General features: G+C 45.9%; 1 protein-coding gene across 2 annotated transcripts in view; it reads right to left on the bottom strand.

Annotated features, from left to right (window-relative positions):
* Positions 1–14,295, bottom strand: part of AGAP3 (ArfGAP with GTPase domain, ankyrin repeat and PH domain 3) — a 1,011,227-nt gene that overhangs the window by 638,624 nt on the left and 358,308 nt on the right. For both annotated transcript variants that reach the window (XM_029587235.1, XM_029587233.1), the window contains exon 9: positions 11,889–11,981. In XM_029587235.1, coding sequence (XP_029443095.1) covers positions 11,889–11,981 — 93 coding nt within the window. The remainder of the gene's footprint in view (positions 1–11,888; positions 11,982–14,295) is intronic.

The following is a 14,295-nucleotide window of genomic DNA, read 5'->3' as shown; positions in this document are numbered from 1 at the left end:
TCCGAAGGGATGGGCTCCACCATAACCAGGGTGGAACCAGACTGCTATGGAGAAGGTACAGAGAAGGGCTACCAAAATGATAAGGGGAATGGAACAACTCCCCTATGAGGTAAGACTAAAGAGGTTAGGACTTTTCAGCTTGGAGAAGAGACAGCTGAGGGGGGATATGATAGAGGTGTTTAAAATCATGAGAGGTCTAGAACGGGTAGATGTGAATCAGTTATTTACTCTTTCGGATAATAGAAAGACTAGGGGGAACTCAATGAAGTTAGCATGTGGCACATTTAAAACTAATCGGAGAAAGTTCTTTTTTACTCAACGCACAAACTCTGGAATTTGTTGCCAGAGGATGTGGTTAGTGCAGTTAGTATAGCTGTGTTTAAAATGGATTGGATAAGTTCTTGGAGGAGAAGTCCATTACCTGCTATTAATAAAGTTGACTTAGAAAATAGCCACTGCTATTACTAGCAACTATAACATGGAATAAACTTAGTTTTTGGTTACTTGCCAGGTTTTTATGGCCTGGATTGGCCACTGTTGGAAACAGGATGCTGGGCTTGATGGACCCTTCGTCTGACCCAGTATGGCATGTTCTTATGTTCTTATTGATATGGTTTGTCCACCAGGTGAGAGACAGACGGAGTGAATCGGTGATATGGACAATGGTCGACAGGGGCTGAAGGGACTGTGTCCATTGTGACCTTAGAGTCCACTGCATGACTCTCATGGCCAGACGGGCCATTGGTGTGATCTGAACTGAGGACGCCATGTGTGCTATAAGGATGAGAAAACAATGCGCAGTCGTCGAGTGTTGAGACTGCAGCTGTTGTGCCAGAGACACAAGAGTGAGGGCTCATTGTTGAGGCAGGGAAGCCTTTGCCTGTAAGGTGTCCCAGTCTGCCCCAATGAACGATAAGTTTTGAGATGGGACTAAGGAGGATTTGTCGTAATTGACGAGAAATCCAAGTGAAGTGAGAGTGTGTAAGGTGAGATGTGGGGAGGACAAAGCGACTTGCTGAGTCGGAGCCCTGATTAGCCAGTGTCCAGATAGGGTTAGACGTGGACACCTTGAGTCCTGAGGAAGGTGGCAACTACGACGAGGCATTTTGTAAACACTCGCGGTGCAGATGCTAGGCCGAATGGAAGCACTCGGTATTGATAGTGCTTGTGGCCTACGAGGAATCTCAGGAATTTGCGATGAGATGGAGTTATCGCAATATGCGTCCTGAAGGTCGAGAGAGCAGAGCCAGTCTCCTCTTTGAAGAAGAGGAAGAAGGGAGCCCAAGGTTACCATCTTGAACTTTTCTCTCTGGAGATACTTGTTGAGGGATCGTAAATCCAGAATTGGAAGAACGCCTCCTGATCTTTTGGGGATTAGAAAGTACCGGGCATAGAATCCGAGGCTTTGCTGAGGTGATGGTACTGGTTCTATTGCTCTTGACTGGAGTATGAGGGTTGCCTCCTGTTACAGGAGCAATCAATGGTCAGATGTTCTCCATGTCATTAGAAGTGGGGAATCCGGCGGGATGGAGAGAAATTTGAGATGATAGCCTTGAGCAATGATTGTTAGGACCCAGTGGTCCGAGGTGATTGATTGCCACATGTTGTTGAAATGGCACAAGCGGCCTCCCACTGGGACATCTGGTAATGGAACCTGGCTGCTGCTCTCTATGTGTGTGTGAAAGTCAAAAACCAGAAGCAGGGCCCGGTTGGGGGGCTGTCTGTGGCTTTTGCTTTCGAGTTTAACGAGACTGTGATTTGAGGAATGGTCTCACAGAGCAGCATCTAGCTGCTGGCGGGTAGGACTTCTTTGGTCTATAAAAGACTTTTTAGAGTCCTTCCGGAAAGGCTGTTTAGAAGGATAATCCAAAGGGAACAGAGAGAGCTGTCTGAGAGTCTCATAATGGTCCTTTAGTTCAGCCACTGTCTTTTAAATCTGCTCGCCAAAAAGATTGTCTCCAATGCAGGGGAGGTCGGACAACCGCTCTTGCACTTCTAGACGAAGGTCTGAAGACTTAAGCCAAGCCCATCGTCTTGCTGAAAGAGCTGCTGCAGACATTCTGGTTGCAGTGTCAAAGATATCGTAACATGATCTAATCTCATGTTTGCCTGCCTCCAAACGCTTATTAAGAAGGGTGTGGAACTTATCTGGAAGTGATTGAGGCATGGAGGTTGTCAGGTCTTGAAGTTGCTTAAAAATGACTATTATATTGGGTCATATAGTTGGTAAGCAGCAATTCGGAGGATCAGCATTGATCCTTGAAAGATTCGGTGACCTATGGTATCCAAAAACTTCTGTTCCTTGCCAGGGGGTAAGGAACTATGAGTTTTGGACCTTTTTGCTTTCTTTTGCGCAGATTCAACCACCACAGATTGGTGATCCAATTGAGGCTTTTGAAAATCTGGAGCTGACTCCACCAAGTAGGTAGAGTCAGTTTTTCTGTGGAATGGTGCAATGGAGCCAGGATGTTCCCAGTTCTTTTTGAGAAGGTCAAGAAGAACTTGATGGATGGGGATGGAGGTGATTTCCTTGGGCGCATCCAGGAATTGAAGCAACGCCATCATCTGATGTCTATCGTCCTGTTCCGTTAGTAACTGGAAGGGGACCAATTCAGACATGTCCTTCACAAAGTTTATGAAAGAAAGGTCCTCTGGAGGAGAATGCTTTCTACTTTCAGTAGGTGAAGGTGGTGAGGGTAAATCATCGGTGTCTGGTGAAGAATCATCGGTCCAGGTATCAGAAGGATCTGCACCTGTGTCTCTAGGGGACTGTAGAGGGACGGAGTAGTTGGATACCTTAAGGTCCCGGTTTAGGCTCTGAAGGCATCGAAGGAATAATTGGAGGCACTGATGAAGGCGATGAAGGTCCTGGCGCAGGCATCGAGGGCATCGGTGGATGGCTCGATGGCGCCGATGGGGCATAGATATCGATCTCAATGGCTGACGCAGTACTCCCGAAGGAGGGATGCGGAACGGTGTTTCTCCTCCCAATGATAAAGTCAACGGGGAGGGTACCGGAGCCATTGGTGTCCCGGGATCTACCGGTGGAAAAGCTGCAATAAGCGCTTCCATCCTCAATAGCAGCAGTGCCAGTGCTGCTGGAATCGGGTCAGTGCGCGGTTCCACTATTGGTACCGATATCGGTGCCGGGGGAACCTGGAGTAGATGCATCGCCTTGTCGATGGCCTCCTGAACCATCCGGTCCAGTTCTTCTCAGAGACCTGGAGCAAGCAGCCCCAGCTTCGGAACAGAAGGAGGCAGAGGCATAGCCGGTGGGACCACCGTTAAAGGCGGAGTCGCGGCTCCGACACCCTGTCAGGTGAGGATTGCCTCGGTGACCCGGTCGCCGAAAAGTCGGTGCCTTTTCTGGACTGGGTTTCTTCGGCAGCAGCTCAGACGATGGCGAGATCGATGGTTTCGATGCCTCGATGGTCCGAGACATTCGGTGTTGATGGTGATGTTTCTCCTTACGATCCCCTCGGTCCTGAGGGGGAGAAGAGGGTGTCGAAGGCCGGAAAGTGATCGACGCCGGGCAGTCACCGGTCAGTGGACGATGCTGGCGCGACGTTGACAATGCCGGTTCAGATGACGTCGATGCAATGGACGGAGTCGGGTTTGAGCACGGAAGAGAAGTCCCATCTTCTCCATTCTGGCCTTGCGACCTTTTGGTGTCATTAGGGCACATTTGGTGCAGGTCAAGACATCGTGCTCTCGTCCAAGACACATTACACAGACTTTATGCGGGTCTGTAATGGACATGGTACGAGTACAGTCTGGACACAGACGGAACCCAGACGCCATGGCCATAGAAAAAAATCGAGCCGCGGTACGGTCGACGGCCAGTAGGCCGCGAGGGCCAAACTCGACGGTAATCGACGGAAAATGGGTAAAAACTTACCGGAGTACCGCGGACTGAAAGAAGTTAACGAAGGGACCCCTGTGGGGCAATTTAACTTTAAATAATTCTGTGAGGAAAATTCCTGTCAGGAATATTTGCAGAGCTCCTTAACCGCGTGGCAACTGCTGCGTGGAAAAAAGAAGACTGAAGAGGGACCCCTGCTCGCTGCAGGGTTAGTGCCATGCTGGGCATGCCCAGTAGGGGCCAGTCAAAGTTCTAGAAACTTTGACAAAAGTGTTCCGTGATTGGGCTCCATCCTGTGATGTCACCCATATGTGAGGACTACCATCCTGCTTGTCGTGTGAGAGCGATTTAACCACGGCGCTTTTAAGGGAATCCGGGAGGATACCTTGCTCGAGGGAAAGGATGATGATTTCCGCGATGGGTCTTGCTAGGCAGTTCGGGATTAGTTTGAGAGTTTTCGTTGGAATGGGGTTGAGTGTGCCGCTGGGTTGATCTTCCGGAAAATAGTTTCCACCTCGGTGGAGGCAATGGTCTCAAATTGTGACCATTTTGATGTAGTAAGGGATGATGGTGTAGGGGGTTCAAGGTTGATTGGTGGGCTATTTGAACTTAGTTCGGATGTTCTGTCTTTAAGGTATTGGGCGAATTTTTGACTGGATATTGTTGGGGTATCTTTTTGAGGGGCGTTGTTGATGGGCCGAGTCAGTTGAGTGACATAATTTAATAGGACTCTCGGGTTGTATTGGTAGTCATGAATTCTTTTAGTGTAGAAATTCCGTTTGGCTTTGTTGATGTCTGTTGTATATATGGAGAGCAGTGTTCTGTATCGGTCACGTAATTGGTTTGTAGGGTTTTTTCTCCAGGTTTTTTCTGCTTGCTTTAACAGGCATTTTATGTTTTTTAGCTCCTGGTTATACCAAGTTGCTTTGCGTTTTTCTGAGGTACTTATTTCTTTTTTGATGGTTGGGCATATATTTTTTGCTGTCTCCATATTGATTGCGGTTCATGAGTTAACTGCAGTTATGGTATTAGATGTATCCAGTTGTTTAAGGGCTTCCGGTAGGGTTTTTTCCTAGGATCTCACTGGAGCAAGTTTTGGTGAATTTGATGAGTTTTTTGTCTTTGTGAGTGTGGATATGGGCATAGTCCCCTTGGAACTGGTTTATATTAACATGTGGTCTGACCAGGGGACAGTAGTGGTAGAAGGGGGGGAATTGAGTGTTACTTTGTTGTTGATGAATATCAGATCCAGGGTGTGGCCTGATTTTTGTGTGGGGGAGTTGATTATTTGTTTGAAGCCCATAGCAATTAGAGTGTTGAGGAGGAGCTCGCATGATAGGGAGTGGGGAGATTTGTCGATGTGGAGGTTGAAATCTCCTAAGATGATGGTAGGGTGATTGGTGTTGATGCAAGATGATATGGTTTGGATGAGGGGGCAGGGATTCTTGTTGAGAATGCCCAGACAGGCATAGATCAGCAGGCTTTGTAGAGCTTTAGACTTGAAGAGACTGATTTCGAGGGATAGTGGGAGGTTGATGGGAAGAGTACTGAATTTAAGTTTTTTGTCTGATAGAAACAGTAGGCCACCTCCTTTTTTTTCTGGGCCTTGGAATGGAGAAGATGTTGTAACTGCTTGTTGGTAATTGATTGATGAGGGGGGTATCTGAGTTCTTGAGCCATGACTCTGTGATGCAGAGAAGGCCTGGATTTTGTTCGGATATGATTTTGGTCGGATATGATTGTTGAGTAGTCGTAAATCCAGAATGGGGCGGAGACCTCCCAACTTCTTTGGAATGAGGAAGTAATGGGAATAGAATCCCTGGTGGAGTTGTTGAAGAGGGATTATCTGAATGGATTTTTGTATTTTCAGGTTGGTTAACTCTACATTGAGGGATGCTGAGTGGGACCGTATCGTCCGCATCGGAGAAATATGAGGAAGGGAGGGAACAGATCTGAAGTTTAGAGTTTAACCGCCCTTGATGATGTTGATCACCCACTGGTCTGATGTAATGAATTTCCAAGAATTTAGGAAAAATTGAAGGCGTCCTATGAATGTTGATGGTGGTGGTGGCAGTGGCTGTATTGTCCTCAAAAAGACGGTGCCTGTTTCTGTTGAGGAGCCGGTGTTTGTTTTTGTTGCCTTTGTTGTCTAGATCGTCCCCTAGATGCAGTTTGGGATGGGTTCCTGGGTGAAGCATATGGCTGAGGCCTATATTGAGAATATGGGCTATTGTATGGTCATGGATAATACCGTCGACAGTAAGAAGGATAAAACCCTTTGCTGGGTTTTGTGTGAATCTGCATGTGTTGTACGGGAGACTACAGCTGCACTCTGCTCTTTCAAATGAGAAACTGTGTCCCCGAATTTGTTCCCAAAGAGATTATCACCCCCGCATGGAATGTCAGCCAATTTTTCAAGTACATCAGGCCGAATTGCACTTGCATTAAGCCAAGCGAGACGTCTGGCCGCTATGGCGGAAGCGGAGGCTCTTGCTGATGACTCGAAAGATTCATAAATAGATCTGAATAGATGCCGGAGAAACTCTTCTATATCCAGAAAAGGTTGTGTCCTCCGATAAACAAACTGGGCGTAGCTTTTGAAGAGAATCAAAAGGTATTCATAGCATAGAATTGATGGTGCTGTATCCTAGTCGCCAATATGGAGGAGTGATATACCTTCTTTCCAAAGCCATCCAGGCATTTATTTTCACGGCCCGGTGGGGCATTTGAATGTAATTTAGTATGCTTTGCCCTCAACCACAATGGAGTGATGAGGAAGCTGTGAAGTCTCATAAATGGTTGTTGCGCATTTTATACTTGATATCTATTTTCCTGGAGGTTGCTGTTGTTGAAAAAGGTGTTTTCCAGATTTTTAACAGAACATTATCTAAGACCGAATGTGGTGGTAAAGCAGTCGGCTCAGGAGGAGCTTCAAAGATATTTAGGATCCCCATCATTTCCGCCCTAGAATCAGGAACCTTTCCCGATTCAACTTGAAGGAGTTTACATACTTTCTCAATAAATTTTGCACAGGTCAGGTCCTCCGGGGGAGAATATGGCTCCGGTAGGCCCTCCAGCAGGTCAGATGGCATTCCTGTTGAAGAGTTTGAGGAATAGGTCGATATCTGAGAAACAGGGCTCATTGGTCCGACTGGCGTATATTCAATATTAGAGTCTATTGATTCAATGCCCGGTGATGGCGGTTGGGAGCCTTGAGGGGACTCTGTTGGTGGTAACTGTTTTGACTGCTCTAGATCCTTAAAGAAGGAGCTTAAAACTACAGAAATCTTAGTAATCGCAGATGCTGCTAGGGTCCCTTGCGAAGGGCTATGCAGTCTAGTCTTTGAGGCTTTAGTTGGAATGGCTGCCAACAAGATGTCTTCAGGCGATGTCCTTTTGAGCTGGGTCTGTCGATGAATGATCGGAGATTTCTTTGCTTCGGTGTTTACTGAAGAGGATGTTGGGGAGGTACCCGTAATGGAGAAGGTTTTCATGGGTAATGATCCAGATGGACTGAATCAAATCACGGTGAACCTAGAAGATGTGGTAGGCCTGATTGACAAACTGAAGAGTAGTAAATCACCTGGACCGGATGGTATACACCCCAGAGTTCTGAAGGAACTAAAAAATGAAATTTCAGACCTATTAGTAAAAATTTGTAACTTATCCTTAAAATCATCCATTGTACCTGAAGACTGGAGGATAGCAAATGTAACCCCAATATTTAAAAAGGGCTCCAGGGGCGATCCGGGAAACTACAGACCGGTTTAGCCTGACTTCAGTGCCAGGAAAAATAGTGGAAAGTGTTCTAAACATCAAAATCACAGAACATATAGAAAGACATGGTTTAATGGAACAAAGTCAGCATGGCTTTACCCAGGGCAAGTCTTGCCTCACAAATCTGCTTCACTTTTTTGAAGGAGTTAATAAACATGTGGATAAAGGTAAACCGGTAGATATAGTATACTTGGATTTTCAGAAGGCGTTTGACAAAGTTCCTCATGAGAGGCTTCTAGGAAAAGTAAAAAGTCATGGGATAGGTGGCGATGTCCTTTCGTGGATTGCAAACTGGCTAAAAGACAGGAAACAGAGAGTAGGATTAAATGGGCAATTTTCTCAGTGGAAGGGAGTGGACAGTGGAGTGCCTCAGGGATCTGTATTGGGACCCTTACTGTTCAATATATTTATAAATGATCTGGAAAGAAATACGATGAGTGAGATAATCAAATTTGCAGATGACACAAAATTGTTCAGAGTAGTTAAATCACAAGCAGATTGTGATAAATTGCAGGAAGACCTTGTGAGACTGGAAAATTGGGCATCCAAATGGCAGATGAAATTTAATGTGGATAAGTGCAAGGTGATGCATATAGGGAAAAATAACCCATACTATAATTACACAATGTTGGGTTCCATATTAGGTGCTATAACCCAAGAAAGAGATCTAGGTGTCATAGTGGATAACACATTGAAATCGTCGGTACAGTGTGCTGCGGCAGTCAAAAAAGCAAACAGAATGTTGGGAATTATTAGAAAAGGAATGGTGAATAAAACGGAAAATGTCATAATGCCTCTGTATCGCTCCATGGTGAGACCGCACCTTGAATACTGTGTACAATTCTGGTCGCCGCATCTCAAAAAAGATATAATTGCGATGGAGAAGGTACAGAGAAGGGCTACCAAAATGATAAGGGGAATGGAACAGCTCCCCTATGAGGAAAGACTAAAGAGGTTAGGACTTTTCAGCTTGGAGAAGAGACGACTGAGGGGGGATATGATAGAAGTGTTTAAAATCATGAGAGGTCTAGAACGGGTAGATGTGAATCGGTTATTTACTCTTTCGGATAGTAGAAAGACTAGGGGCACTCCATGAAGTTAGCATGGGGCACATTTAAAACTAATCGGAGAAAGTTCTTTTTTACTCAACGCACAATTAAACTCTGGAATTTGTTGCCAGAGAATGTGGTTAGTGCAGTTAGTGTAGTTGGATTTAAAAAAGGATTGGATAAGTTCTTGGAGGAGAAGTCCATTACCTGCTATTAAAGTTCACTTAGAGAATAGCCACTGCCATTAGCAATGGTTACATGGAAGAGACTTAGTTTTTGGGTACTTGCCAGGTTCTTATGGCCTGGATCGGCCACTGTTGGAAACAGGATGCTGGGCTTGATGGACCCTTGGTCTGACCCAGTATGGCATTTTCTTATGTTCTTATATCTAAACCCTTCATTTTTATACCAGGTTTTGAACCACATATAAAATTTGTCTACATAGCTTAGCCTTTCCTCTCTCTTTCTATGAACAGGTAACGCTTTTGAAGAGACAATTGTTTTCACCATGTGCCCAAGCTACTTCCCTAAGTTCTGGAAATCTCTTTGTGCTTCTTGAATGCTGTTTCTAGCAAGGTCATTTGTTCCCAAATGGATAACATACCACTTTCTTCTTCAATGGCACGGTCAATTTGGTTAGCATTTCTGCCAGCTGAGCACCTTGAAAAGCATTTAACTATTTTGTGCCTTTCAAAATGAGTTTCCAAGCTAGTATTTCTGATGATAGAGTCTCCCAGCAGAGAGTTTTCTGTTTTGATGTTTGGTGGTATTTTGTTCTGTAGTACTTTGGGTTTGTAATAGAAACAGAGAGAGAGAAAGAGAAAGCGGCTACATATCCATATGGAAGTTTAGACAGAAAATGACTGAGGGCTCCTGAAGTAGTGCGCGCATGGGAACTACCACGAAAGCTCAGTAGAGTAAAACCTCTAATGAACTCAGAGAGATGGGTCCGTCACCGTCATCAGATGACATCACCTATATGTCATGGCTCATTCAGCCCTGCTTATCAACTAAGAAGTCACTTTGTCTCCTGTCGCCCTAGGTACCACTTAAGTCTAAGCACATTGGGGCATGAACTGTCAAACCTGTGTGTGGCATTTTTTACAATGCTATGGTTTAGGGTGCAAATCAAGGGCATAATTAAATCATGCCTGTGACAGACACAAAGGGAACTTAGTGGTAGAGCAAGCGAGGGCAGAAACCAAAGTATGGGTACAGTCTTTAACAGCCCTCTAAGGAAATAAAAATGGGTACACTAGGTGAATCAAGTGGTTCTTGTCTGCTGATAGTCTGTAACTCCACTACCACCTTCTCACTAAACACGCAACGAACCAATCAACCACTTACAGTTTGTTCTGATGATCATCCTCTTCTTTTCCAACCAGCTGCAACTTATCTTGACAGCTTGACTTACCAGTCCCATCTGGAACAACTTATGAGAAAGCATTCTTGCATTGCCTTTATCCAGAGACTAGCAGGACCCTCCTGGGAAGCAGGGGCTATTGCACAATGCTAACTCAGAACTTAAAAAGGCTACTTAATAGTAATTGCACAAGTCACATAACATCTGATTTTTGTGTATTGACTCATATATACAGAAAAGAAACTATAAGTGATACACACTATCTTGCAGCCATAATCAGGCAGAGAAAAGAGCAACATACAATTCCTCAAAGACTGAGAGAGTGGGAGTGAGCCAGAAGTTATATACACATCTGTGCACCAAAAGGAGGGGTGGAGGTCAGGAGTTAGACTCCTCCATGCATTTTGAGAAAGACCTGAGAGTGATGTAAACCTCCCTGCAATGAAAGGAGGAAGATAAAAGAGCCAAGAGTAATATACACCACCATGCAGCTTGAGAGAGAGTAAGAAGGAAGAGTCAAATACAAAAACAAACCTCTGTGCAGTGTGAGAAAAGGAATGGAGGAAAAGAACAGAAGAGTTGCACACCTCCATGCAACATGAGAGGAGGAGGGAGAGGGAGCAGCCTCATGATTAGAGCAGCAGGCTGAGAACCAGGAAAGCTAGAATTCCTTGTGACCCTGAGCAAGTCAGTTCACTCTCCATTGCCTTAGGTACAGTTTAGAGTGCAAACCCTCTGGGACAGGGAAATATCTACAGTACCTGATTGTACCTTGCCTTGAACTACACATGAAACCCCCATGCAGTGTGAGAGGGGTGAAGAGAGAGAGAGGAAGAGAGCCAAGAGTGATGCACACTCTAGAGAGAAATAGGGAGGAAGTGAGAGAGCCAAGAGTAATAAACACCTCCAAAGAGAGGATGGTGGAGGGGGGGGGGGGGAAGAGTGACAAGACTAATACACTTCTTCATGCAGTGAGAGAGAAAGGAAGGAGGGAGGGAGGAGCTAGTCAGGAGTAATGCACACCTCCAAACACGTGAGAGAGAGAAAGATCCAAGAGTAATAGACACCTCTATCCAGCTGGTAAAAGAGAGAGCATGACATAAACCTCACCAGATACACACCTCTGTGCAGCATGGAAGAAGGAGTGTGCCAGGTGTAAAACATACCTCCATGCAGTGTGCAAGTGTAACACACATCTCTGTGCAAGGGTAGGCGGAGGAAAGGAAAGTGCCAGGAGTGATGCAAGCCTCCATGCAGCCAGAGATGCTGTGTATAGCAAACCTTTCTATCCCAACAAAGTCACACGTAGTGAGGCTTGGTGAAATCTTTTTCATGATCTGAGTACATTACTTCCTTGCCATATTACTAGTATCTGTAGGATTTTTCTCCAAGTGAAGAGACCTGCAGGAGTGGAGGCCAGCCTGGCCTGTGGAGTCCACGCTTATCCTAGGAAGCCTCGACAATGCACTTACAGTACAAAGACACATGGCAATTGTGTAGAAAGGTGGTGAGACATGGATACAGATGGAGACAAGTAGCATGATTCAGAATGAGCAGCAGCTCCTGGGATCCTTCCTCCCTAGGTCCTACACCTCTGAAAGCACAGGCAGCCTGTACCTAAATGCAGCTGCCTACCCCAGAAGGGCCACATGATCAAGCTGCCCCTCTACTGTCACACGGCACAAACAGAAATCTTTACTTTGAACAAACCCCAGCTCACAGAAAAACCACCACTGTCGGTCCTATCTCACACGCCACTCCTACAAAAGTACGATACCTGCACACACTGCTCAGAAGAATAGAGGGAAAGGAGGGGAGGCAAGGGAGAGGCTCCAACCTGTTTGATAGGGATGGCCCGTCCGCTGCCAATGCTGTCTGCTTTGCACTCCGGAACTTTCTTCTCTCTGTCCATGTCTGCACCCTTCCGAGACTAAAAGACAACAAAAGACAGGCGCAAGTTACAAGATTACAGGGACAGAAAGAGGAGAAGGAAGAGCATATATCTGTACAGTCACACGAGTTTTCAATTCCCCCTTCATCACACCATCCACTTTCTCATCTTCATTCCATCCCTCAGCCAAGTCCGAGCCCCTAAAGAGGGCATGCACGTGCTCTCAATATGCAACTCCCACATCCTTAACCTCTCAGTCAGCAGGATATTCTGAGGGGTGCACACGCACGCACGCACACAGCAGCAGCAGCGGCAGAGACTCTTCATCTTTCAAGGGGCAGCAAAAGTGGGCCTGGGCAAGGGACTTCCCTCCTTTCTCCAAACTCTACCCAAACTACCCTCTCCCCCACCTCCCAAATTCACCCTCTGCACAGGGAAGAACACAGTAGCTAGCATCAAGGGAACATTATAAGCAGCAGAGCAAAGCCTATGACAGAGCAACTAGGGGTGTCTGGTCAGAAACCAGGGCACCCTGGAAGCAAGAGAGCAAGGCAAACACAGAGCACACAAGATGTGACACAGGTGAGATGAATGGCATGGACACAGCCCAAGAAGATAAGGGAAAGGGAAGAAAATGAACCAATTCAGCTAAAAAACTATTAATCCAAATTCTTTATTTTGTTGCACAATGAACCAAAACAAAATAGCACAGGTCACATTGAAAAGGAAAAACCAAAAAATTCATCAACAGCATGGGCAAGTACCTATTCTTTACAAAATAGCATCATAGACAATAAATATAGATTCTTTTCTATCTTACATTATGGGTTTTGGAGAATGTCCTCTCTTTAGATACAGAACGTCTGTGATGAAAGAGCATACACTTCAGAGAAATACAATATTAAATATATAATCCAAAGTGCTGAAGACATTGGAGGAGATTCTGGTAATTGGAGACGCGGCACAAAAATACATTCAGACATTCTGTTGGCAGAAGTAACAATGTCATAACAAGAAGAATAAATATCAGCAATAAAAATGAAGAGAAGAAACCAAGAGCGCACAGGCTCTGGGACTACAGGTACACACAGTGCCAGCACCCCTCTGTCCAGCAAGAGACAGGAAGGGCCATGCAGTGGGAAAGGCAGGGGAGCAGATCCCTTCTCTATAGACACTGAGCAGGTGAGTGGGCAGTGTCTCATCCCAGCATGGCCCCATGATCCTGCCCAAAGCACTTGTCTATTTGGTCTTGCCAGCAGCCTTTCCTTCTTCCAGCTTGTCACATGCCAGGTTGAAGCACAAACTATGCCATCTGTGGTGAGCGCAGTGCCAGCAAGTCACGGGCAGTTCCCCGAATGTGCAGCCAGGTATTTGCGAAGGGCCGAGACTCTGCTCTGCGGTGGGAGTGGCGGCGGAAGCGGCAGCCTCTGAAAGGTCCCAGTCTGGAAAAGTGTAAAGTGCAGGTAGAGGAAGTCGCAACTTTCTCTAGAGATTTGCAAAGATTTGCTTTAGGGAGAAGGGAGTTTGGGGTTCAGTTCAATAAGGGGGTCATCACTCTAGCAATCTTTGGAGGACTCCCTGTGCCCAGCAGTGCAATCCAGCCCTGAAGAGTCAGACAATTTGTCACCACCAGAGGCTTCAAATTTGGAACAAGCTAGAAAGATTGAGAAGAAAGAGAGAAATTGCAGAGCTCGGGCTGTCAGTGATGACTACATCACAGTGAGCTTTCCTACCAGGTCTCCCTCTTAGGGCAGATTCAGTGCTGAGGCTCTGGGCTCCAATAATTGCTCCAGCAGGAGTTTAGAGCCACAAGGTCAGGGCACTCCTGGTTAGTTACCCCATTCTCCTCCTTCAGGGCATGGGATTGAGTGTAAGAGGGCATGCATGTTACAGAAAAGAAAGACAGACAGACAGACCGACCCAGGGATAACATGGAAAGATGGTCAGATATGGGAGGAAGGGAACAGGCATTACAGAATGGATGAAGCAGTAGATTGGAAATGAAAGAATGGAAGAGAATATGCACTGTCGCAGCCACCAGCTCATTCACACCCAAACCATTGTGAGGGGGAGTCTCCTCTCTGCCTGAGTTTAGGGATTACATCTCTCCCTAAAAAGTCCTTTAGAGGGCATGATCCTCAAGGTTGTACCTTGGAATCCTATTTGTTTCTGCTTAAAGTAGATGGGCCACTATCTGCACTGCCCAAGCAGTACCTATTTGGTTATCTGTTTAAAGCTCAACTACTTTCTGAAAGCTTTTCGAGAGTTCATGAGTACCCTCGTTCCCCGTTTGTTTCTGGAAGGTATCCTATGTAACACTCTACTTAGTGGGTTTCACAGTGCAGCAGCTACT

The sequence above is a fragment of the Rhinatrema bivittatum genome, chromosome 2 (assembly GCF_901001135.1).
Source record: "Rhinatrema bivittatum chromosome 2, aRhiBiv1.1, whole genome shotgun sequence".
Taxonomy (NCBI): domain Eukaryota; kingdom Metazoa; phylum Chordata; class Amphibia; order Gymnophiona; family Rhinatrematidae; genus Rhinatrema; species Rhinatrema bivittatum.
This window is presented reverse-complemented; position numbering and strand designations above follow the sequence as displayed.